The sequence below is a fragment of the Phyllobates terribilis genome, unplaced genomic scaffold (genome assembly GCF_046119375.1).
Source record: "Phyllobates terribilis strain yellow unplaced genomic scaffold, ASM4611937v1 Scaffold_2__4_contigs__length_985480577, whole genome shotgun sequence".
NCBI lineage: Eukaryota > Metazoa > Chordata > Amphibia > Anura > Dendrobatidae > Phyllobates > Phyllobates terribilis.
This window is the reverse complement of record NW_027362762.1, coordinates 578620143-578645371: the sequence shown is the minus strand read 5'-3', so window position 1 is coordinate 578645371 and position 25229 is coordinate 578620143. Positions and strand designations below refer to the sequence as shown.

The 25229-nt window shown below is 46.0% G+C and overlaps 1 protein-coding gene across 2 annotated transcripts in view; it reads right to left on the bottom strand.

The window, feature by feature from the left end:
• Positions 1-25229, bottom strand: part of SYNRG (synergin gamma) — a 270799-nt gene that overhangs the window by 88045 nt on the left and 157525 nt on the right. For both annotated transcript variants that reach the window (XM_073666404.1, XM_073666405.1), the window contains exon 18: positions 16150-16260. In XM_073666404.1, the coding sequence (XP_073522505.1) occupies positions 16150-16260 (111 nt within the window). The remainder of the gene's footprint in view (positions 1-16149; positions 16261-25229) is intronic.

Genomic DNA, 25229 nt, shown 5'->3' with positions numbered 1-25229 from the left:
CAGCTTCATACTGCAGTGTCTGTGTATCTTGTGTGATGCAGCTTCACACTGCAGTGTCTGTGTATCTTGTGTGATGCAGCTTCACACTGCAGTGTCTGTGTATCTTGTGTGATGCAGCTTCATACTGCAGTGTCTGTGTATCTTGTGTGATGCAGCTTCATACTGCATTGTCTGTGTATCTTGTGTGATGCAGCTTCATACTACAGTGTGTGTATTGTTTGATGCAGCTTCAGGCCTAAGGCGGCGCGCATGCGCAGATTGATATTTAGTCTCCTGAGATTTCAATCTGTGCATGCGCCGTCTCCAGTGGCAATTTTCCCCTAAGTCAACTGAAGTGAAAACTGTGCTAAGTGTGGAGACTCCGCTGATATTTTCTGAAAGCCCGGTGCCCACCGCAGCCTCACACCGTCTAACACCACTCTTCTCCCAGGCCGGGCCTGCACCATCGCCCCACCCCTGCCGCCACCAGCTTTCTGCAGCAGCCAACATGCCTCCTGGGACCCCGCTCCACCACAGCCGCCCCGCAGTCTTGTGTGAAGATACACAAGATACACAGACACTGCAGTATGAAGCTGCATCACACAAGATACACAGACAGCTTCACACTGCAGTGTCTGTGTAGTGTGTGATGCAGCTTCACACTGCAGTGTCTGTGTATTGTGTGATGCCGCTTCACACTGCAGTGTCTGTGTAGTGTGTTTTGCAGCTTCACACTGCAGTGTCTGTGTATCTTGTGTGATGCAGCTTCACACTGCAGTGTCTGTGTATCTTGTGTGATGCAGCTTCATACTGCAGTGTCTGTGTATATTGTGTGATGCAGCTTCACACTGCAGTGTCTGTGTATCTTGTGTGATGCAGCTTCACACTGCAGTGTCTGTGTATTGTGTGATGCAGCTTCACACTGCAGTGTCTGTGTATCTTGTGTGATGCAGCTTCACACTGCAGTGTGTGTATCTTGTGTGATGCAGCTTCACACTGCAGTGTGTGTATCTTGTGTGATGCAGCTTCACACTGCAGTGTCTGTGTATCTTGTGTGATGCAGCTTCATACTGCAGTGTCTGTGTATCTTGTGTGATGCAGCTTCACACTGCAGTGTCTGTATCTTGTGTGATGCAGCTTCATACTGCAGTGTCTGTGTATCTTGTGTGATGCAGCTTCACACTGCAGTGTCTGTGTATCTTGTGTGATGCAGCTTCATACTGCAGTGTCTGTGTATCTTGTGTGATGCAGCTTCATACTGCAGTGTCTGTGTATCTTGTGTGATGCAGCTTCATACTGCAGTGTCTGTGTATCTTGTGTGATGCAGCTTCACACTGCAGTGTCTGTGTATCTTGTGTGATGCAGCTTCACACTGCAGTGTCTGTGTATCTTGTGTGATGCAGCTTCATACTGCAGTGTCTGTGTATCTTGTGTGATGCAGCTTCACACTGCAGTGTCTGTGTATTGTGTGATGCAGCTTCACACTGCAGTGTCTGTATCTTGTGTGATGCAGCTTCATACTGCAGTGTCTGTGTATCTTGTGTGATGCAGCTTCATACTGCAGTGTCTGTATCTTGTGTTAGGCAGCTTCACACTGCAGTGTCTGTGTATCTTGTGTGATGCAGCTTCATACTGCAGTGTCTGTGTATCTTGTGTGATGCAGCTTCATACTGCAGTGTCTGTGTATCTTGTGTGATGCAGCTTCATACTGCAGTGTCTGTGTATCTTGTGTGATGCAGCTTCACACTGCAGTGTCTGTGTATCTTGTGTGATGCAGCTTCACACTGCAGTGTCTGTGTATCTTGTGTGATGCAGCTTCATACTGCAGTGTCTGTATCTTGTGTGATGCAGCTTCATACTGCAGTGTCTGTGTATCTTGTGTGATGCAGCTTCACACTGCAGTGTCTGTGTATTGTGTGATGCAGCTTCATACTGCAGTGTCTGTGTATCTTGTGTGATGCAGCTTCATACTGCAGTGTCTGTATCTTGTGTTAGGCAGCTTCACACTGCAGTGTCTGTGTATCTTGTGTGATGCAGCTTCATACTGCAGTGTCTGTGTATCTTGTGTGATGCAGCTTCATACTGCAGTGTCTGTGTATCTTGTGTGATGCAGCTTCATACTGCAGTGTCTGTGTATCTTGTGTGATGCAGCTTCACACTGCAGTGTCTGTGTATCTTGTGTGATGCAGCTTCCTACTGCAGTGTCTGTGTATCTTGTGTGATGCAGCTTCACACTGCAGTGTCTGTGTATTGTGTGATGCAGCTTCACACTGCAGTGTCTGTGTATCTTGTGTGATGCAGCTTCCTACTGCAGTGTCTGTGTATCTTGTGTGATGCAGCTTCACACTGCAGTGTCTGTGTATCTTGTGTGATGCAGCTTCACACTGCAGTGTCTGTGTATCTTGTGTGATGCAGCTTCATACTGCAGTGTCTGTGTATCTTGTGTGATGCAGCTTCACACTGCAGTGTCTGTGTATCTTGTGTGATGCAGCTTCATACTGCAGTGTCTGTGTATCTTGTGTGATGCAGCTTCATACTGCAGTGTCTGTGTATCTTGTGTGATGCAGCTTCATACTGCAGTGTCTGTGTATCTTGTGTGATGCAGCTTCACACTGCAGTGTCTGTGTATCTTGTGTGATGCAGCTTCACACTGCAGTGTCTGTGTATTGTGTGATGCAGCTTCACACTGCAGTGTCTGTATCTTGTGTGATGCAGCTTCATACTGCAGTGTCTGTGTATCTTGTGTGATGCAGCTTCATACTGCAGTGTCTGTATCTTGTGTGATGCAGCTTCACACTGCAGTGTCTGTGTATCTTGTGTGATGCAGCTTCACACTGCAGTGTCTGTGTATTGTGTGATGCAGCTTCATACTGCAGTGTCTGTGTATCTTGTGTGATGCAGCTTCATACTGCAGTGTCTGTATCTTGTGTTAGGCAGCTTCACACTGCAGTGTCTGTGTATCTTGTGTGATGCAGCTTCATACTGCAGTGTCTGTGTATCTTGTGTGATGCAGCTTCATACTGCAGTGTCTGTGTATCTTGTGTGATGCAGCTTCATACTGCAGTGTCTGTGTATCTTGTGTGATGCAGCTTCATACTGCAGTGTCTGTGTATCTTGTGTGATGCAGCTTCACACTGCAGTGTCTGTATCTTGTGTGATGCAGCTTCACACTGCAGTGTCTGTGTATTGTGTGATGCAGCTTCACACTGCAGTGTCTGTGTATCTTGTGTGATGCAGCTTCCTACTGCAGTGTCTGTGTATCTTGTGTGATGCAGCTTCATACTGCAGTGTCTGTGTATCTTGTGTGATGCAGCTTCACACTGCAGTGTCTGTGTATCTTGTGTGATGCAGCTTCATACTGCAGTGTCTGTATCTTGTGTGATGCAGCTTCATACTGCAGTGTCTGTGTATCTTGTGTGATGCAGCTTCATACTGCAGTGTCTGTGTATCTTGTGTGATGCAGCTTCATACTGCAGTGTCTGTGTATCTTGTGTGATGCAGCTTCATACTGCAGTGTCTGTGTATCTTGTGTGATGCAGCTTCATACTGCAGTGTCTGTGTATCTTGTGTGATGCAGCTTCACACTGCAGTGTCTGTGTATCTTGTGTGATGCAGCTTCACACTGCAGTGTCTGTGTATCTTGTGTGATGCAGCTTCATACTGCAGTGTCTGTGTATCTTGTGTGATGCAGCTTCATACTGCAGTGTCTGTGTATCTTGTGTGATGCAGCTTCATACTGCAGTGTCTGTGTATCTTGTGTGATGCAGCTTCACACTGCAGTGTCTGTGTATCTTGTGTGATGCAGCTTCACACTGCAGTGTCTGTATCTTGTGTGATGCAGCTTCACACTGCAGTGTCTGTGTATCTTGTGTGATGCAGCTTCACACTGCAGTGTCTGTGTATCTTGTGTGATGCAGCTTCATACTGCAGTGTCTGTGTATCTTGTGTGATGCAGCTTCATACTGCAGTGTTTATGTAGTGTGTGATGCAGCTTCACACTGCAGTGTCTGTGTATCTTGTGTGATGCAGCTTCACACTGCAGTGTCTGTGTATCTTGTGTGATGCAGCTTCATACTGCAGTGTCTGTGTATCTTGTGTGATGCAGCTTCATACTGCAGTGTCTGTGTATCTTGTGTGATGCAGCTTCACACTGCAGTGTCTGTGTATATTGTGTGATGCAGCTTCACACTGCAGTGTCTGTGTAGTGTGTGATGCAGCTTCACACTGCAGTGTCTGTGTATCTTGTGTGATGCAGCTTCACACTGCAGTGTCTGTGTATCTTGTGTGATGCAGCTTCATACTGCAGTGTCTGTGTAGTGTGTGATGCAGCTTCATACTACAGTGTGTGTATTGTTTGATGCAGCTTCAGGCCTAAGGCGGCGCGCATGTGCAGATTGATATTTAGTCTCCTGAGATTTCAATCTGTGCATGCGCCGTCTCCAGTGGCAATTTTCCCCTAAGTCAACTGAAGTGAAAACTGTGCTAAGTGTGGAGACTCCGCTGATATTTTCTGAAAGCCCGGTGCCCACCGCAGCCTCACACCGTCTAACACCACTCTTCTCCCAGGCCGGGCCTGCACCATCGCCCCACCCCTGCCGCCACCAGCTTTCTGCAGCAGCCAACATGCCTCCTGGGACCCCGCTCCACCACAGCCGCCCCGCAGTCTTGTGTGAAGATACACAAGATACACAGACACTGCAGTATGAAGCTGCATCACACAAGATACACAGACAGCTTCACACTGCAGTGTCTGTGTATCTTGTGTGATGCAGCTTCACACTGCAGTGTCTGTGTATCTTGTGTGATGCAGCTTCACACTGCAGTGTCTGTGTATCTTGTGTGATGCAGCTTCACACTGCAGTGTCTGTGTATCTTGTGTGATGCAGCTTCACACTGCAGTGTCTGTGTATTGTGTGATGCAGCTTCACACTGCAGTGTCTGTGTATTTTGTGTGATGCAGCTTCACACTGCAGTGTCTGTGTATCTTGTGTGATGCAGCTTCATACTGCAGTGTCTGTGTATTGTGTGATGCAGCTTCACACTGCAGTGTCTGTGTATCTTGTGTGATGCAGCTTCACACTGCAGTGTCTGTGTATATTGTGTGATGCAGCTTCACACTGCAGTGTCTGTGTATCTTGTGTGATGCAGCTTCACACTGCAGTGTCTGTGTATATTGTGTGATGCAGCTTCACACTGCAGTGTCTGTGTATCTTGTGTGATGCAGCTTCACACTGCAGTGTCTGTGTATTGTGTGATGCAGCTTCACACTGCAGTGTCTGTGTATTGTGTGATGCAGCTTCATACTGCAGTGTCTGTATCTTGTGTGATGCAGCTTCATACTGCAGTGTCTGTGTATCTTGTGTGATGCAGCTTCACACTGCAGTGTCTGTGTATTGTGTGATGCAGCTTCACACTGCAGTGTCTGTATCTTGTGTGATGCAGCTTCATACTGCAGTGTCTGTATCTTGTGTTAGGCAGCTTCACACTGCAGTGTCTGTGTATCTTGTGTGATGCAGCTTCACACTGCAGTGTCTGTGTATCTTGTGTGATGCAGCTTCATACTGCAGTGTCTGTATCTTGTGTGATGCAGCTTCATACTGCAGTGTCTGTGTATCTTGTGTGATGCAGCTTCATACTGCAGTGTCTGTGTATCTTGTGTGATGCAGCTTCATACTGCAGTGTCTGTGTATCTTGTGTGATGCAGCTTCACACTGCAGTGTCTGTGTATCTTGTGTGATGCAGCTTCATACTGCAGTGTCTGTGTATCTTGTGTGATGCAGCTTCATACTGCAGTGTCTGTATCTTGTGTGATGCAGCTTCACACTGCAGTGTCTGTGTATCTTGTGTGATGCAGCTTCACACTGCAGTGTCTGTGTATCTTGTGTGATGCAGCTTCATACTGCAGTGTCTGTATCTTGTGTGATGCAGCTTCACACTGCAGTGTCTGTGTATCTTGTGTGATGCAGCTTCATACTGCAGTGTCTGTATCTTGTGTTAGGCAGCTTCACACTGCAGTGTCTGTGTATCTTGTGTGATGCAGCTTCACACTGCAGTGTCTGTGTATCTTGTGTGATGCAGCTTCATACTGCAGTGTCTGTGTATCTTGTGTGATGCAGCTTCACACTGCAGTGTCTGTGTATCTTGTGTGATGCAGCTTCACACTGCAGTGTCTGTGTATCTTGTGTGATGCAGCTTCATACTGCAGTGTCTGTATCTTGTGTGATGCAGCTTCATACTGCAGTGTCTGTGTATCTTGTGTGATGCAGCTTCATACTGCAGTGTCTGTGTATCTTGTGTGATGCAGCTTCATACTGCAGTGTCTGTGTATCTTGTGTGATGCAGCTTCACACTGCAGTGTCTGTGTATCTTGTGTGATGCAGCTTCATACTGCAGTGTCTGTATCTTGTGTGATGCAGCTTCATACTGCAGTGTCTGTGTATCTTGTGTGATGCAGCTTCACACTGCAGTGTCTGTGTATCTTGTGTGATGCAGCTTCATACTGCAGTGTCTGTGTATCTTGTGTGATGCAGCTTCATACTGCAGTGTCTGTGTATCTTGTGTGATGCAGCTTCATACTGCAGTGTCTGTGTATCTTGTGTGATGCAGCTTCATACTGCAGTGTCTGTGTATCTTGTGTGATGCAGCTTCATACTGCAGTGTCTGTGTATCTTGTGTGATGCAGCTTCATACTGCAGTGTCTGTGTATCTTGTGTGATGCAGCTTCATACTGCAGTGTCTGTGTATCTTGTGTCATGCAGCTTCACACTGCAGTGTCTGTGTATCTTGTGTGATGCAGCTTCACACTGCAGTGTCTGTTTATCTTGTGTGATGCAGCTTCACACTGTAGTGTCTGTGTATCTTGTGTGATGCAGCTTCATACTGCAGTGTCTGTGTATCTTGTGTGATGCAGCTTCATACTGCAGTGTCTGTGTATCTTGTGTCATGCAGCTTCACACTGCAGTGTCTGTGTATCTTGTGTGATGCAGCTTCACACTGCAGTGTCTGTTTATCTTGTGTGATGCAGCTTCACACTGCAGTGTCTGTGTATCTTGTGTGATGCAGCTTCATACTGCAGTGTCTGTATCTTGTGTGATGCAGCTTCATACTGCAGTGTCTGTGTATCTTGTGTGATGCAGCTTCATACTGCAGTGTCTGTGTATCTTGTGTGATGCAGCTTCATACTGCAGTGTCTGTGTATCTTGTGTGATGCAGCTTCACACTGCAGTGTCTGTGTATCTTGTGTGATGCAGCTTCATACTGCAGTGTCTGTATCTTGTGTGATGCAGCTTCATACTGCAGTGTCTGTGTATCTTGTGTGATGCAGCTTCACACTGCAGTGTCTGTGTATCTTGTGTGATGCAGCTTCATACTGCAGTGTCTGTGTATCTTGTGTGATGCAGCTTCATACTGCAGTGTCTGTGTATCTTGTGTGATGCAGCTTCATACTGCAGTGTCTGTGTATCTTGTGTGATGCAGCTTCATACTGCAGTGTCTGTGTATCTTGTGTGATGCAGCTTCATACTGCAGTGTCTGTGTATCTTGTGTGATGCAGCTTCATACTGCAGTGTCTGTGTATCTTGTGTGATGCAGCTTCATACTGCAGTGTCTGTGTATCTTGTGTGATGCAGCTTCACACTGCAGTGTCTGTGTATCTTGTGTGATGCAGCTTCACACTGCAGTGTCTGTTTATCTTGTGTGATGCAGCTTCATACTGCAGTGTCTGTGTATCTTGTGTGATGCAGCTTCATACTGCAGTGTCTGTGTATCTTGTGTGATGCAGCTTCACACTGCAGTGTCTGTGTATCTTGTGTCATGCAGCTTCACACTGCAGTGTCTGTGTATCTTGTGTGATGCAGCTTCATACTGCAGTGTCTGTGTATCTTGTGTGATGCAGCTTCATACTGCAGTGTCTATGTAGTGTGTGATGCAGCTTCACACTGCAGTGTCTGTGTATCTTGTGTGATGCAGCTTCACACTGCAGTGTCTGTGTAGTGTGTGATACAGCTTCACACTGCAGTGTCTGTGTAGTGTGTGATACAGCTTCACACTGCAGTGTCTGTGTATCTTGTGTGATGCAGCTTCATACTGCAGTGTCTGTGTAGTGTGTGATGCAGCTTCATACTACAGTGTGTGTATTGTTTGATGCAGCTTCAGGCCTAAGGCGGCGCGCATGCGCAGATTGATATTTAGTCTCCTGAGATTTCAATCTGTGCATGCGCCGTCTCCAGTGGCAATTTTCCCCTAAGTCAACTGAAGTGAAAACTGTGCTAAGTGTGGAGACTCCGCTGATATTTTCTGAAAGCCCGGTGCCCACCGCAGCCTCACACCGTCTAACACCACTCTTCTCCCAGGCCGGGCCTGCACCATCGCCCCACCCCTGCCGCCACCAGCTTTCTGCAGCAGCCAACATGCCTCCTGGGACCCCGCTCCACCACAGCCGCCCCGCAGTCAACCTGCCTCCTGGGGACCCCGCTTCACCGCAGCCACCCCACAGTAAGCTACATTAAAAGCAAAGATTAAGATGCACCAGTATTTTATTAAAATCATTTCTTCTAATTTTCTTCCCCAAAATTTGGGGTGCGTCTTATGGTCCGGTGCATCTTATAATGCGCAAAGTACGGTACTTTGTTCCCTGCATGTGGATGACCAATTATAAACAGGTGGAGATTCATGTAGGGGTAAAAAAACAGGCCCTGTTCTCTGCTCTCACCTCTGCAGCTACTGTGTAGTATAGATCACAAGTGAGTAAGTGTAACATACCTGGCGGCGTCCTTGCATAGTGGTCCATCTCCCACTGTGCAAGAGCGCGCACTTGATCTCCAGTCCAGTCTGCTAGCCTGGCTTCCCTCCATGCTGTTTCCTTGCCTCTGTTTCTGCTGCTTAAGGGCGGCGCCCGATCACTTCCTGTTTCTTGTACCTGCTGCGGGCACACCCCTTGTGCGGGCACACCCCTTGTGCGTCCTCAGCCTATTGCTGTCTGTCACCTGGTATTTAACCCAGCTCCTCCCAGGATACCCTGCCTGAGCATTGTGTTTCATTCAGTGTGCTCTTGCACTCTGAATGTGCCAGGTCCCTTTCTGTGTTTGCTTGCCTGCCTTTCCTGGAGGCTGTATTTCCAGGCCTGTCTGAATACGCTCCTAGCCTGTTCCTTCCGCCTTCTAGGGACTGCATACCTAGACCCGCTCCTGTATCTTGCTTCTGTGTCTGTTCTTGTCTGAATACTCTTCTAGCCTGTTTCCTGTTTTTCTCTATGTCCATACCTTTCCTTTTTCAGCAGAGTCTGTACTCGTACCTACCTCCTGCTCGTTGTCACTGTACTTCCGTTTGTGAGTTTGTGGTCCACTCGCTAATTCACTGCAAGTACCCTGTGGGTATCTGGTTGTGCCTTTCCCTTCCTGTCTGTTCCGTGTGAACAGAGCCCTGTCCCCTCTGCCCTGCCTCGCTCTCCGCTCCTGCGGTTTCTGCTCTGCTCTGACCCTTTGCTCGCTGCTCCGGCAGTCTCGCTCTGCTCTGACCCTTTGCTCGCTGCTCCTGCGGTTTCTGCTCTGCTCTGACCCTTTGCTCGCTGCTCCGGCAGTCTCGCTCTGCTCTGACCCTTTGCTCGCTGCTCCGGCAGTCTCGCTCTGCTCTGACCCTTTGCTCGCTGCTCCGGCAGTCTCGCTCTGCTCTGACCCTTTGCTCGCTGCTCCGGCAGTCTCGCTCTGCTCTGACCCTTTGCTCGCTGCTCCGGCAGTGTCGCTCTGCTCTGACCCTTTGCTCGCTGCTCCGGCAGTCTCGCTCTGCTCTGACCCTTTGCTCGCTGCTCCGGCAGTCTCGCTCTGCTCTGACCCTTTGCTCGCTGCTCCGGCAGTCTCGCTCTGCTCTGACCCTTTGCTCGCTGCTCCGGCAGTCTCGCTCTGCTCTGACCCTTTGCTCGCTGCTCCGGCAGTCTCGCTCTGCTCTGACCCTTTGCTCGCTGCTCCGGCAGTCTCGCTCTGCTCTGACCCTTTGCTCGCTGCTCCGGCAGTCTCGCTCTGCTCTGACCCTTTGCTCGCTGCTCCGGCAGTCTCGCTCTGCTCTGACCCTTTGCTCGCTGCTCCGGCAGTCTCGCTCTGCTCTGACCCTTTGCTCGCTGCTCCGGCAGTCTCGCTCTGCTCTGACCCTTTGCTCGCTGCTCCGGCAGTCTCGCTCTGCTCTGACCCTTTGCTCGCTGCTCCGGCAGTCTCGCTCTGCTCTGACCCTTTGCTCGCTGCTCCGGCAGTCTCGCTCTGCTCTGACCCTTTGCTCGCTGCTCCGGCAGTCTCGCTCTGCTCTGACCCTTTGCTCGCTGCTCCGGCAGTCTCGCTCTGCTCTGACCCTTTGCTCGCTGCTCCGGCAATCTCGCTCTGCTCTGACCCTTTGCTCGCTGCTCCGGCAGTCTCGCTCTGCTCTGACCCTTTGCTCGCTGCTCTGGCAGTCTCGCTCTGCTCTGACCCTTTGCTCGCTGCTCCGGCAGTCTCGCTCTGCTTTGACCCTTTGCTCGCTGCTCCGGCAGTCTCGCTCTGCTCTGACCCTTTGCTCGCTGCTCCGGCAGTCTCGCTCTGCTCTGACCCTTTGCTCGCTGCTCCGGCAGTCTCGCTCTGCTCTGACCCTTTGCTCGCTGCTCCAGGCGGCCTCGTCCTGCTCTACTCTTGCTCACCGCTCCAGGCGGCCTCGTCCTGCTCTACTCTTGCTCACCGCTCCAGGCGGCCTCGTCCTGCTCTACTCTTGCTCACCGCTCCAGGCGGCCTCGTCCTGCTCTACTCTTGCTCACCGCTCCAGGCGGCCTCGTCCTGCTCTACTCTTGCTCACCGCTCCAGGCGGTCTCGTCCTGCTCTAGTCTTGCTCACCGCTCCAGGCGGTCTCGTCCTGCTCTTCTCTCGCTCACCGCTCCAGGCGGCCTCGTCCTGCTCTTCTCTCGCTCACCGCCCCAGGCGGCCTCGTCCTGCTCTTCTCTCGCTCACCGCTCCAGGCGGCCTCGTCCTGCTCTTCTCTCGCTCACCGCTCTTGGCGGTCTCGTCCTGCTCTACTCTCGCTCATCTCTCTGGGCGGTCTCACTCTGCTGTGTTTGTCCGCCACATCTGTGGTTCTGTTTCTGAGTCCCAGTGTGTACTGGGTCCTATCCTGCCTGTGTTCCAACCTGCTAGTTCCTCCCTGTCTGCACCCTAGCCGTGCTTGCCTGTACCCCCCTGCCTGCATACCCGCCTGCCTGCATACCAGTCGTGCCTGCCTATACCCACCAGTCTGTGTGCCAGCCTAACCTGTCTGTTCCCCGGTGTGGGTCAACAGCCGTGTCCGGGGTCTGTCCTGGAGTAGCACCTGGTCACTCTGCTCAGTTCCTCCTTGGTGCACTGGAATCGTATGCCGTCGTGCGACCCTGGTCGGATCGGGTGAATACTTACTTACGCCCCTCCAGGCATTCACTCTCCGGCACGGTCCAGTGGAATCACTACATATACACGCACACGCCGCTCAGCCCGGGCATGTGCATTACAGTAAGTTGAAGTCGCAGACGTGTTTTTAATGACACTCAGTACTGCTGTATTTTCCCTCCCCTAACAAGGAGTGTCATTACAAGCACATCTGCAACTGCAGCTCTCCTCTCACAGCTCTGCTCTTCCCCACATACCTTCATTGCTCCGAGAGAAGATCTGGACTTGTTAGTAATCACATTCAGCTCTGCTATCAAAGAAATCAGTAACATTTTGTAATCACACTCATCTATATACTACATAGAATCTGCAGAGATAAGGGCTGACAGCAAGGCGTGTTCTTTTTTCCCCTGCATGACACCTCCTTTTAAGATTGTCCTCACATGTATAGTGTCCATTTTAGGACATGATAAGATATCAAAGTCAAACATCAGAATATTGTTAGTTTGAGGCTAAATACCCTGTCTGACAAGTGACTTTGACAAGTGACTGACATCTGACTTTAACATGTGACTTTTACAACTGATAATGATAATAAAAAAAGTCACTGTTCGCTGCAGGTATATGAACCCAAAACTCTATGTCTAGAAGCCAGTGCACTTACCACTGAGCTATACACTCAGTTGAAGAAACCTAGGCGTTCTATTTGGTTATGTGATTTTCAATGCAAACCTATCTGAAACACATTGGGACTTATACACAGACTGCAAGCAAGCCAAATTCAAATGATGTTTGACTTTGATATCTGACTTTCTTCACGCATCAGAATTGGAATCACAATGACTTTTAGATACCCTGAGTATGTATGTATGTATGTGTATATTATATATATATTCCCATGGGGTGCACTTGGATAGTACCGGGCAGCCCGCCTAATCTAATAATATGGGCGAATAGGCTGTAAGCCGGACATTGTGCACTACCCAAGTTCGAACAGCACGCTATACAAGCCTTTTTGTGTGCAATTCAAATGCCAAGCAGTCATCCCTTCCATGAACTGGTAGGTTGTGAGTTGTCTCATCAGTATTTTGTAACTGTGTAGACGCCATCTTTATTTGGGTCTGCTGCACCCTGGTAGTGCATTTTGGTCTGAAGATCTGAGCAGGTAAATACTGATGATTATTTTGCTGTGTTTTTTATTGAATTTTGGGGGAATTTTAATTCTTATTGTGGCTTTGCTTTTTGTACACTGTGCGTTTTTGATGCGCTTTCACTGCGTTTTTTTCAGCGCAGAAATGCACTAAAAACGCTAGGTAATTTGTCTGCCAGCTAATGCAGTGACAAACCTGATGTGTGTGCATATGATCAGGAATTTTCCTGACAGGATTGTCATTGCGCTTAAATCCGCAGCACGTTCATTCTTTGGAGCGTTTCCCGCCCATTGAGGTCAATTGAACTGCAGCAAACCCGCAGGTATAAATATATCTGCGGATTCGCCCCATGCAAAATAAAACTGTAAAAAAAAAACCCACACAAACATATTTAGCATCGCCTTGTTCAGAATCGCCCGATCTATCAATATAAATAAAGAATTAATCTTATCGGTAAACAGCATAACGAGAAAAAAAATTCTAAACGCCAGAATTATGTGTTTTGGGCGCCACAACATTGCAATAAAATGCAATAACAGGCGATCAAAACATTGTATCTACCCCAAAATGGTATCAATAAAAAATTCAGCTCAGCGCGCAAAAAATAAGCCCTCACCTGGCCCCAGATCACGAAAAACAGAGATGCAACAGGAAAATTGAATCATTTTTTATTTTTTTAGCTAACTTTGGATTTTTGTTTTACTACTTAAATAAAAAAGAACCTATACATGTTTGGTATGTGCGAACTCGTAATGACCTGGAGAATAATAATAATGGCAGGTCAGTTTTAGCATTCAGCGAACGTGGTAAAAAAACAAACAAAAAAACACAACTGTGGAATGGCACTTTTTTTGCAATTTCAGACCATTTGGAATTTTTTTCCATTTTCCAGTATGGTAAAACCAGTGATGGGGTTAAAATAAAAACACCTCATTTCTCACCTGTCCACCGTCTTCCCAATGTCCCCCATCGTCCCGATCACCCGACGGCCGGCAATACACTGACGGGAGCGTGCTCGCTCCCGGCAGTGTACATCGCTGCGCTGCTGGGACTGAGTTTATCAGCTGAAGATCAGCTGACCAGCTCCGGGATCTCATTTACGGCACTGGTGCTGTATGGGAATATTCCCAAGCAACACTTATGCAGTAAATGCGGTCACCAGGGCTTATCAGCTGATGAACTCAGGTGAACTCAGCCCCAGAAGCACAGCGATGTACACTGACAGGAGTGATTACACTCCTGTCAGTGTATAGTGCTGTCTGCTACAGCCACATCAGTGATTGATATGGCTGCCGTAGAAGTGACCCGGATTGCTGTTGGACACTGGAATTACGTGATGACAGCAGACAGGTGAGGGATATGGTTTTTTTTTTTTTACAGAAAACAAGGGATTCGGGGATTGGGCCTTAGGTGAGTATTATTATTCTTTATTATTATAGCGTCATTTATTTCATGGCGCTTTACATGTGAAAAAGGGATATACATTACAGAAACACATACAATAATCTTGAAAAAAACAAATGGTACAGGAGGAGAGAGGACCCTGCCCGCGAGGGCTCTCAATCTACAAGAGATGGGCGAGGATACAGTAGGTGAGGGTAGAGCAAGTCGTGCAGAGGTATGGTGGAGCGGAGGTTACTGCAGGTTGTAGGCTTGTCGGAAGGTGTGGGTCTTCAGGTACCTTTTAAGTATGCAGTGTTTATTTTTAAATAAATTCTTAAAACCGTATGGAATTTTATTTAAAAAACTTTATTCTGGCCGTGTCTATTGAAAAAAACGTCGAAAACCTTTTGCTACGGGTAGCAAAAGGTTTAAAAGCTTATAGACGCCTCTCCATTACTAACCTGGGCATCATGTCAGGTGCCAATACACGGCTGACATGAAACTTATTACCAACCTTATTACCCCAATCACCACCGCTACACGGCAGTGGGAAGGGTGGAGGCAAGAAATGGCGCCAGATTTGGATGCGCCATTTCTGGGACTGCTGAGAGCTAATATTATTAGCCGTGGAGAGGGCTAGTATCCATGGCCCCTTCCCTGGCTATTAATATCAGCCAGCAGCTGTCTGGTTAGCCTTTGCTGGTTAAATTTTACAGGGGGACCCTACGTCAATTTTTTTTCTGGGGTCCCCCTGTAATCTAGGCAGTAAAGGCTAAGCAAACAGCTGCGAGCTGTTAATAGCCAAGGAACATTTTTGGCTAATGGTCCCTTCCTCAGCTACCAATATCATCTCCCAGCAGTTTGCTTTCTCTCTGCTGGTTATGAAAATGACAAAAAAAATGGCGAGGGCTATGTGCCCACGATCTGGACACAGCAGCACTTTGGACGCAGCATATTTTTGCTGTGTTCAAAATGCGTTCTATTGAATGTAGGTAAATCCACATGTGTTCACCGAACCATGCGGTTTTACCGCATTCAATACGATCTTGTGGTCAAATTTCTGTTGCAGAGACTAGCGACTCCGCAAGAGAATTTTACATGCTGCAGTCCTGAAAGACATGTCACGTCAGTGTCGGCGGGTGATCCGTAGCCTCAGATGCACGCATAGTGGACATGTGATTTCTAGAAATCCCATCCACTATGCTGTAACATCTGGACGCTGTGTGTTTGACGCTGCATAAATACGCAGATTCAAACCCACAGCGGCTCCTGATAGTGGACACATGCCCAAACTCACCCGCAGCATGTCAATTTCGATAATGGAGACACTAGTCTCCGCTGCAGATTTTGACCGATTAAAATGCCAGAGTAAAACACAGGTGTCTGAAACTAAGCATTACTAAAATTCCACTGCTCTTGGGATTTGAACTTAGAAGCTGCAGGTTATTTGGCTGATGCTTTACCATTCAGCCATCGGGTCAAGTGATAATGACTGTCAGTTTTTGTGATTCTGATTCTCATGTGTGAAGTCAGATATCAAACTCACATATAAAAGTCACACATCATTTGAATTGGTCTTGGATGAGGTCTGTGTATAAGTCCCAATGAGCTTCAGACAGGTTTGCAATGAAAATCACATAACCAAATAGAACGCCTAGGTTTCTTCAACTGAGTGTATAGCTCAGTGGTAAGTGCACTGGCTTCTAGACATGGAGTTTTGGGTTCATATCCCAGCAGCGAACAGTGACTTTTTTTTTTCAATTATTATCAGTTGTCAAAGTCACATGTCAAAGTCAGTTCTCAGACAGGGTATTTAGCCTCAAACTGACATTATTCTGATGTTTGACTTTGATATCTGATCATGTCCTAAAATGGACACTGTACACATGACATTGGCCAAAGTACATGCCCCCAGAAACGAATCTCTGCTAATGCTCACTGAGGCGTATCATTAATTATAACCCAAACTTTAGCTACTACTATCTCCACAGCAAAAGAGAAATTAAAAATTGAAAACTATATTTTACTCAGGTCTGCAGACAATATTCCATGATGTGGCCAGCTTACATACTTAAACTGGTGAAAGGTCTGGTTTAAGGCTAAAAATACAAATGAAATTTTTGAGCCATAAGTGGATTCAGAACAAGTGCTCTTTTAGATTTCCCATTCCTGTTGATTTTGCTCCTGGCTTTAGCCCACAATACTGCATATAAAATTGCTCAACTTTTTTTTTTTTTTATTGATTACAATGTGTATAAGCAACATACCTTGCTCCGAGAGTCAACATTTAGCAGACACACACCACAAGCTAATTCTTGAGCATTTTTTATCCCTGGTCGCAGCATACAAGAAGCAAAATCCAAAGCGCTTTCATCTGGCTGGAGGAAAAATATAAACCGTCAAAACTTATCTACAAGTATGATGAAAAAAAATCTCTGCAGATCATTTGTATAAGACCACAGTTTCTATGGTCTTTTAATAGATTGCATGCATCTTGGACAGCTCCACACCACAAACCAAAATCTACACCAGATATGAGCTGACGTAGATATCAGCTAGAATTTATGACTTTTTCTATCGTAAATTATAGTCAATCTGTCAGGGCTCATCCTCTCACACTAAGCCACACCTATTTTTTTTTTTTTTTTTTTTTTTTTAGAAAACAGCAAGGGCAATCAAGAAACTGGCAACAGTCACATTTTTATGTACATGTAAGTCTTGCACAAATATGTTTAACTTTAACAGAAAATGACTGAATAGCAAAAATGTATCATTTTTTGTATTATAAGACGCATTTTTTTTCTTCCAAATTTGGGGGGAAAATGGGGGTGCGTCTTATAATCCAAACGCGCTTACCGGCGTTGGTGGAGAGGGGTCCCAGGGTCGCTGCTGCCGGGAGATCGCTGCTGCTGGGAGCTTATGCCTTCCGGCAGAGGCAGGAGTCGGGAGATGGCTGCAGGCCCCTTACTTGCAGTAGGTGTTCGGTGGTGTGGGGTGCTCCGCCGACATTTTGTAAAAGCCGTAGCCCTTCCATAATTTGCAATGCGGCGGTCTCCGGGAAAATGTCCGCCGGAGATGGTGCATGGGCAATTGAGATATCGGGAGCCGAGATCTCAATCTGAGCAAGCACCGCCTCCGGCGGCCATTTTCCCGGAGACAGCCGCATAGAAGATCATGGAGGGTCCAGGGTTCCGACTTCTACAAAATGTCGGCGGAGCCCCCGCACCACCAAACACCCACTACAAGCACAGGGTTCATAGCCATCTTCCAACTCCTGCCGTTGCTGGAAGGCAGAAACTTCCGACTCGACCCTGCCACTTGGGATCCCGCTCCACCAGTGCCTCGGCCCCCCAAGGTAAGCAAATAACACACACCGGTTTATTAAAAAAAAACACATTTTTTAACTATTCTTTTCCCCAAAATTTGGGGGGCGTCTTATAAACCGGTGCGTCTTCTAATCCGAAAAATATTGTCACAAAACTCTTGTTGAAACATTTGTGAAAATAGAGTTCCTCTCTATGGGATCCAGTCAGACAGTAAAAGTGCTGGCCTCTCTTTATAGGGCAATGCAGCATTGTCCTTGTGCCCAAATGCCAAAGCAGCATGGAACAGTAAACTTGTGTATGCTTTAAACCCTAAAGGGGTTGTAATAATAATTTTTGCTTTATAGTGCCAACATATTCCACAGCACTTTACAATTAAGCGCGGACGTCTACAGATAATAAAGACATTCCAGAGAAACCAGAGTTCAACAGTTACAAGAGGAATGAGGGCCCTGCTCGCAAGCTTACAGTCTATAAGGAAATAGAGGGGACACTATAGGTATAAAGTGCTTATCTAGGGTTATTCATCTTGTCAAGACATTAAAAAAAACAAACAGCTGCCACTGTTCTAAGACAATGAAACTAACAATACCTATTCTCTTAACCATTGATTCAGCTAGAAACCTACAGTACTGATGCCACTAGTATGGTACATGATTGCTGTGAACACTGATTGGCTGCAGAGGTAACATGAAGCAATCATGTAAAGACGTGGAGAGCAGCTGGAGCTTTAGTGTTATTTTTTGTATTTTTTAAATTGAGGACTTTTTTTCTCGTCTTTGCTACCCAACATTTTATTGGCCATGACTATTTTTTCACTAGTTTTGTTTATCTTATTTTATGTGGATGAAATGTAATTATTATTTGGCACTGTTTAGGAGAAACATATAACATATACATTACCATATCATTAATATATTTTTCTGATGTAAATATGGGGGAAAACAGACATTTTTCTCTTTTCTTTTTATACAGTTTAAGTTTCACTCTAAATAACCTGTTGAAATAATTCATCAGGGTATTATAAACATGTAGATATTAAATGGAAACCCGTCATGTTAAATAATGCTATTAACCTGCATATATTATTTAATCTTAAATGTCCTTATACTTTACCAAATACCTGTGAAACTAGATTGGCACTTCTCATATGCTTAGATATAATCTAAAACCTCACCAGGTGTTCTGTTCGCCCCTGGTGACAACTAGAAGTGACACATTTTAATTTGATATAAAAACAATTTTTATTAAATAATTCAAACTAAAAAACAAATAAAAAACAGGAAAAAGTTGCAAGAATAGGAAGTGCAGGAGCTACACCAAACAGTATACAAGCCATCTTTTGTAAACTCAACACTTATTATAGTTTCAGGCTAAATTCAAATAAGTGACTATACTACTATGGCACAGTTCCCAGATTTCATTATATTGCAAGCTGCTGGTAGGCCTGTGTGATTATAGTGGAGAGAAATCCCAATAAAGTAACTATGGTGCTAATTTAACAACCACTTCATTCTTAAGGGTTAATCTTATCACAAACTTCCACATGCTTGCTAACATGATTAAATGCAAAAAATAATCAAATTTATTTAATAAAAATTGTTTTTATATAAAATTAAAATGTGTCTCTTCTAGTTGTCACCAGGGGGAACAGAACACCTGGTGAGGCCTAAAATTATATCTAACCTGCACATATACGGGTAAGCAGCAGGTTAATAGTGGTATGAAGTTGCCTGGCCGCACCCAGGAGAAAAATAAACTTTCTTTCTCTTGGGAGTTGCTAGCTTTCAGTCATTCAGGCGTGCCCAGAGCAATTACAGTTATAACTCACAACACTAAACGTCAGCTGTAAGAACGCCCTGGCACTGACTGACATCCAGCTCTGTAGTGCATCAGTGCTTAGCGAGCTGTGTTGTGAGTGGTGACTAATTGCTCCGAGCACAGCTGTATGACTGAAAGTCTACAGCTCCTGGGAGAAATAAAGTTAATTTTCTCTCAAATGCTGCACTTTCAGTACTGAGGCCAAGCACCTTCATAAAGCTATTAACCTGCAGGTTAATAGCGGTATCAGTGAGGTGAGCTACAAGAGTTAGGTACTGTCCCGATTGGGTACACCTTGTTGCGGTGAGATGGCATTTACGCTTTTTTGATCAAAACCGTGTTAACCAAGTACCCCATGTTATTTACATGTACTAATTTATTTACTTACTACAGGTTACTTGCTCTTTTTGTTTTTATCTTGGGTTCTGTCTGTTAAATGGTCACAGTGTGAATGCACACCTATGCATTGCACTTATATCAACAAATGCTCTGGCTCAATTTTTTGGATTTTTTTCTTTCAACTAGTGGTATCAGACCAGACAGATTGTCTAAACTAAGTGTAGGTTTCAGACAGAAACCACTTTACCTGATAGCAGGGTCCCTGGTTGTGCAAAACAGTTGCTGGCCATGATGAGAGGGATACAGTCCTCAACATTGAAATTGCAACACCAATAAAAAGTCGTGGAGTTACAGCAAGCAAAAAAATCAATGAACGTCTTAACATTTAAAAGGATGAAAAAAAAAAAATCTAAAAAACCTTCTTGAATGAACCATTAAAACAGTTTGTAACATGTTGTAGGGCACTATATATACACTGATCAAAAAAATAAAGGGAACACTCCAATAACACATCCTAGATCTGAATGAATGAAATATTCTCATTGAATACTTTGTTCTGTACAAAGTTGAATGCGCTGACAACAAAATCACACAAAAATCATCAATGGAAATCAAATTTATTAATCAATGGAGACCTGGATTTGGTGTCACCCCCAAAATTAAAGTGGAAAAACACACTACAGGCTGATCCAACTTTGATGTAATGTCCTTAAAACAAGTCAAAATGAGGCTCAGTATTGTGTGCGGCCTCCACGTGCCTGTATGACCTCCCTACAACGCCTGGGCATGCTCCTGATGAGGTTGCGGATGGTCTCCTGTGGAATCTCCTCCCAGACCTGGACTAAAGCATCCGCCAACTCCTGGACAGTCTGTGGTGCAACATGACGCTGGTGGATAGAGCGAGACATGACGTCCCAGATGTGCTCAATCAGATTCAGGTCTGGTGAATGGGCGGGCCAGTCCATAGCTTCCATGCCTTCATCTTGCAGGAACTGCTGACACACTCCAGCCACATGAGGTCTGGCATTGTCCTGCATTAGGAGGAACCCAGGGCCAACCGCACCAGCATATGGTCTCACAAGGGGTCTGAGGATCTCATCTCGGTACCTAATGGCAGTCAGGCTACCTCTGATGAGCACATGGAGGGCTGTGCGGCCCTCCAAAGAAATGCCACCCCACACCATTACTGACCCACTGCCAAAGCAGTCATGCTGAAGGATGTTGCAGGCAGCAGATCGCTCTCCACGGCCTCTCCAGACTCTGTCACGTCTGTCACATGTGCTCAGTGTGAACCTGCTTTCATCTGTGAAGGGCACAGGGCGCCAGTGGCGACTTTGCCAATCCTGGTGTTCTGCGGCAAATGCCAAGCGTCCTGCATGGTGTTGGGCTGTGAGCACAACCCCCATCTGTGGACGTCGGGCCCTCATACCACCCTCATGGAGTCAGCTTCTAACCATTTCTGCAGACACATGCACATTTGTGGCCTGCTGGAGGTCATTTTGCAGGGCTCTGGCAGTGCTCCTCTTGTTCCTCCTTGCACAAAGGCGGAGGTAGCGGTCCTGCTGCTGGGTTGTTGCCCTCCTACGGCCCTCTCCATGTCTTCTGGTGTACTGGCCTGTCTCTTGGTAGCGTCTCCAGCCTCTGGACACTAAGCTGACAGACACAGCAAACCTTCTTGCCACAGCTCGCATTGATGTGCCATCCTGGATAAGATGCACTACCTGTGCAACTTCTGTGGGTTGTAGAGTCCGTCTCATGCTACCACGAGTGTGAAAGCACAACTAACATTCAAAAGTGACCAAAACATCAGCCAGAAAGCATTGGTACTGAGATGTGGTCTGTGGTCCCCACCTGCAGAACCACTCCTTTGAGTGTGTCTTGATAATTGCCAATAATTTCCATCTATTGTCTATTCCATTTGCACAACAGCATGTTAAATTGATTGTCAATCAGTGTTGCTTCCTAAGTGGACAGTTTGATTTCACAGAAGTTTGATTTACATGGAGTTATATTCTGTTGTTTAAGTGTTCCCTTTATTTTTTTGAGCAGTGTATTTTACTAATTCAGAATATTATTTGCACCGCAGAATTTGCTTCATTCAAAATTTTCATGCACACATTAATATACACTACCGTTCAAAAGTTTGGGGTCATTTAGAAATGTCATTATTTTTGAAAGAAAAGCACATTTTTTTCAATGAAGCTAACATTAAATGAATCAGAAATACACTCTATACATTGTTAATGTGGTAAATGACTATTCTAGCTGCAAACGTCTTGTTTTTATTGCAATATCTACATAGGTCTACAGAGGCCCATTTCCAACAACCACCACTCCAGTGTTTTAATGGTACATTGTGTTTGCTAACTGTGTAAGAAGGCTAATAGATGTTTAGAAAACCCTAGAAAACCCTTGCACAAGTATGTTAGCCCAGCTGAAAATGGTTTGGCTGATTTGAGAAGCTATAAATTGAACTTCCTTTAAGCTAGTTGAGAATTTGGAGCATTACATTTGTTTGTTCAATGAAGCTCTCAAAATGGCCAGAAAAAGAGAATTTTCATGTGAAATTCGACAGTCTATTCTTGTTCTTGAAATGAAGGCTATTCCATGCGAGAAATTGCCAAGAAACTGAAGATTTCCTACAACAGTGTGTACTACTCCCTTCAGAGGAGAACACAAACAGGCTCTAACCAGAGTAGAAAGAGAAGTGGGCGGCCCTGCTGCACAACTGAGCAACAAGACAAGTACATTAGAGTCTCTAGTTTGAGAAATTGACGCCTCACAGCTCCTCAACTGGCAGCTTCATTAAATAGTACACGCAAAACGCCAGTGTCAACGTCTACAGTGAAGAGGTGACTCCGGGATGCTGGCCTTCAGGGCAAAGTGGCAAAGAAAAAGCCATATCTGAGACTGGCTAATAAAAGGAAAAGATTAATATGGGCAAAAGAACACCCACATTGGACAGAGGAAGATTGGCCGTATGGTACGCACAAAGTGCCCATCAAGCCAATCCAACTTTTGGGAGGGGCTTCAGGGAGCATGGGGTGAAATTTCTCAAGATTACCTCAGCAAATTAACAGCTAGAGTGCCAAAGGTTTGCAATGCTGGAATTGCTGCAAAGGGAACATTCTTTGACGAAAGCAAAGTTTGAAGGAGAAAATTATTCTTTCTAATAAAAATCATTATTTCTAACCTTGTCAATGTCGTGACTATATTTTCTAATCATTTTGCAACTCATTTGATAAATAAAAGTATGAGTTTTAATGGAAAACACAAAATTGTCTGGGTGACCCCAAACTTTTGAACGGTAGTGTATTTTTATTCATATAGTGCCAACATATTCCACAGCACTTTACAATTAAGCGTGGACATGTACAGACAATAAATTCAATACAAGGTAAGACAGTTTAAACAGTTACATTAGGAGTGAGGTCCCTGCTCACAAGCTTACATGCTACAAGGAAATGGGGGGGACACAATAGGTGAAAGGTGCTTGTTATTTCAGGTCTGGCAATTATAATAAATAGAGATTTTCATATAAAGCTGAATGATCCGGTCATCAACCAACATATTTAAGTGCAATACTTAAGTATCGCGTGCAGTTATCGTGTGCATGAAGGGTGTGGAGATGAATAGTAGGGTGCAGATTCTGAATAACATTTAGAAGGAGGGGACAGGGGAAAGTTAGTTTACTGAGTAGTTGAGGTGGTAGGCTTGTTTAAAGAAATGGGTTCTTAAAGCGCGCTTGAAGACGTGCGGGCTAGGCATCAGTCAGATCGTCTGGGGTAGAGCATTCCAGAGAACTGGTGCAGCACGAGAGAAGTCTTTGAGACGGAGGTGCGAGGTTCGGATTATGGGAGATGTTATTCTTGGGTCATTTGTAGAACGGAGGCCACGTGTAGGGCGATAGACAGATGAGATATAAGGCGGTGCAGAACTGTGGAGAGCTTTGTGGGTGAGAGCGATGAGTTTATACTGGACCCTGTAGCGAATGGCTAACCAGTGTAATGACTGGCGCAAGATGGAGGCATCGGTGAAGCGGTTGGACACATAATATTTATGTTACACAGATGTTGAGTTAAGTTGGCAACAGATTTAACTCAGAGCATCTGTAAAACGTGCTGAAATCTGCAGCAGAAAAAAAAAATCTGTTCTTGTAGAAAATAAATATTCTAAGGCTATGTGCACACGTACCGCCGCAAAAAAGCTTGTTAATATGTCTGCCAGCTATAGCAATGGTAATCCTGATTTCCGCTCAGGATTACCATTGCGGTAAAAACCACAGCGTGACCACTGTTCGGGCATTTCCGCGCCCATTGACTTGAAATGAACCGCAGTAAAACCGCAGGTATAATATTTATACCTGCGGATTTGGTGCGTTTCAATTAAAGCCAATAGCCGTGAATTCGCGGTGGAAACGCGGTGCAGGTGGTAACCGGGTCAGGAGAGGACTAATACTCCTCTCATCTGACCGCCGCTCCCGCTGAAAACAGCGAGAACGGCATGGCTGGGGGGAGCAGTAGCCGGCATGCCTGCAGTAAAATAAAAGCCGGATTTTGGTAAGAACTTACCTGTAAAATCCTTTTCAGCGAAGGAAGGGAGACACAGATTCTCTACTTCGTGGGTAGGCGGAGCCCCATAGGATAGTCACCTCAGATTGGAAAATGACGACCGGCCCCTCCAGTATATAGGCTCCTCCTACTCCCATGTTCATCAGTCCGTACACAAGCTAAGGAAGAGCAGACCAACCAGCAGAACAACATATCCCCTTCTGAAATTTCAGAAATGAGAGAAAACAGGTTATGTAATAGAAACACACAGTCTTAGGCATACCCCATTGGACCTGACAACTGTGTAGAACTGGCGAAACTGGAAGGAGAGCCGTAGAGCGCTAAACCCAGTCCAGAAGATCGACATCAGGAAGGAGACGCGCTGCATCTAGAAACACAAAAAAACACTTCTGCCCTGGGAGGGTGCTGTGTCTCCCTTCCTTCCTTCGCTGAAAAGGATTTTACAGGTAAGTTCTTACCAAAATCCGGCTTTCAGCAGCAGAAGGGAAGGAAGGGAGACACAGATTCTCTACTTCGTGGGACGTCCTAAAGCAGTACCTACTTAAGGGTGGGAAATAGAGGCAGAAGCTTCCATACCCCAAAACTTAGGCAAGAGCGCAAACCGCGCTAAATAACGGAAAACTAAGTAAAGGGATAGCTTAAATTACCGCCGCCTGCAGGACCCTGCGTCCCAGGGCCGCATCGGCTGAAGCACTTACGTCCACCTTATAAAACTTAGTAAAGGTGTGAACGGAGCGCCAGGTGGCCGCCCGGCAGAGCTGCGCTGCCGAGGCCCCCTGACGAAAAGCCAACGATGAGCCAATGGCTCTCGTGGAATGAGCTTTAACTTTAACCGGACAAGGCTCACCCTTGAGCCGGTACGCTTCCAGGATAGCTGAACGGATCCACCGAGCTATCGTGTCTTTGGAAGCACGTTGACCACGCCGACGACCTACCGGAATTATAAAAAGAGAGTCCGACTTCCGAAAACCTTGAGTGATCGTAAGATAGAACTTCAATGCCCGCACTAAGTCCATCGAGTGCAAGGCCCGCTCCCTTGGATTCTTAGGTCCTGGACAAAGAGAAGGCAACACAACGTCCTGATTAATGTGGAATTGTGACACTACCTTAGGCAAAAAATCTTCACGAGTACGAAGCACCATGCGATCCGGAAAAAATTCCAGAAAAGGAGGTGAGCAAGAAAGTGCTGCCAATTCAGATACCCTTCTCAAAGAGGTGACTGCCACCAAGAAGGCCACCTTCCAAGAAAGTAGTGAAAGTTTAGCAGAATCCATAGGCTCAAAAGGCCTATGC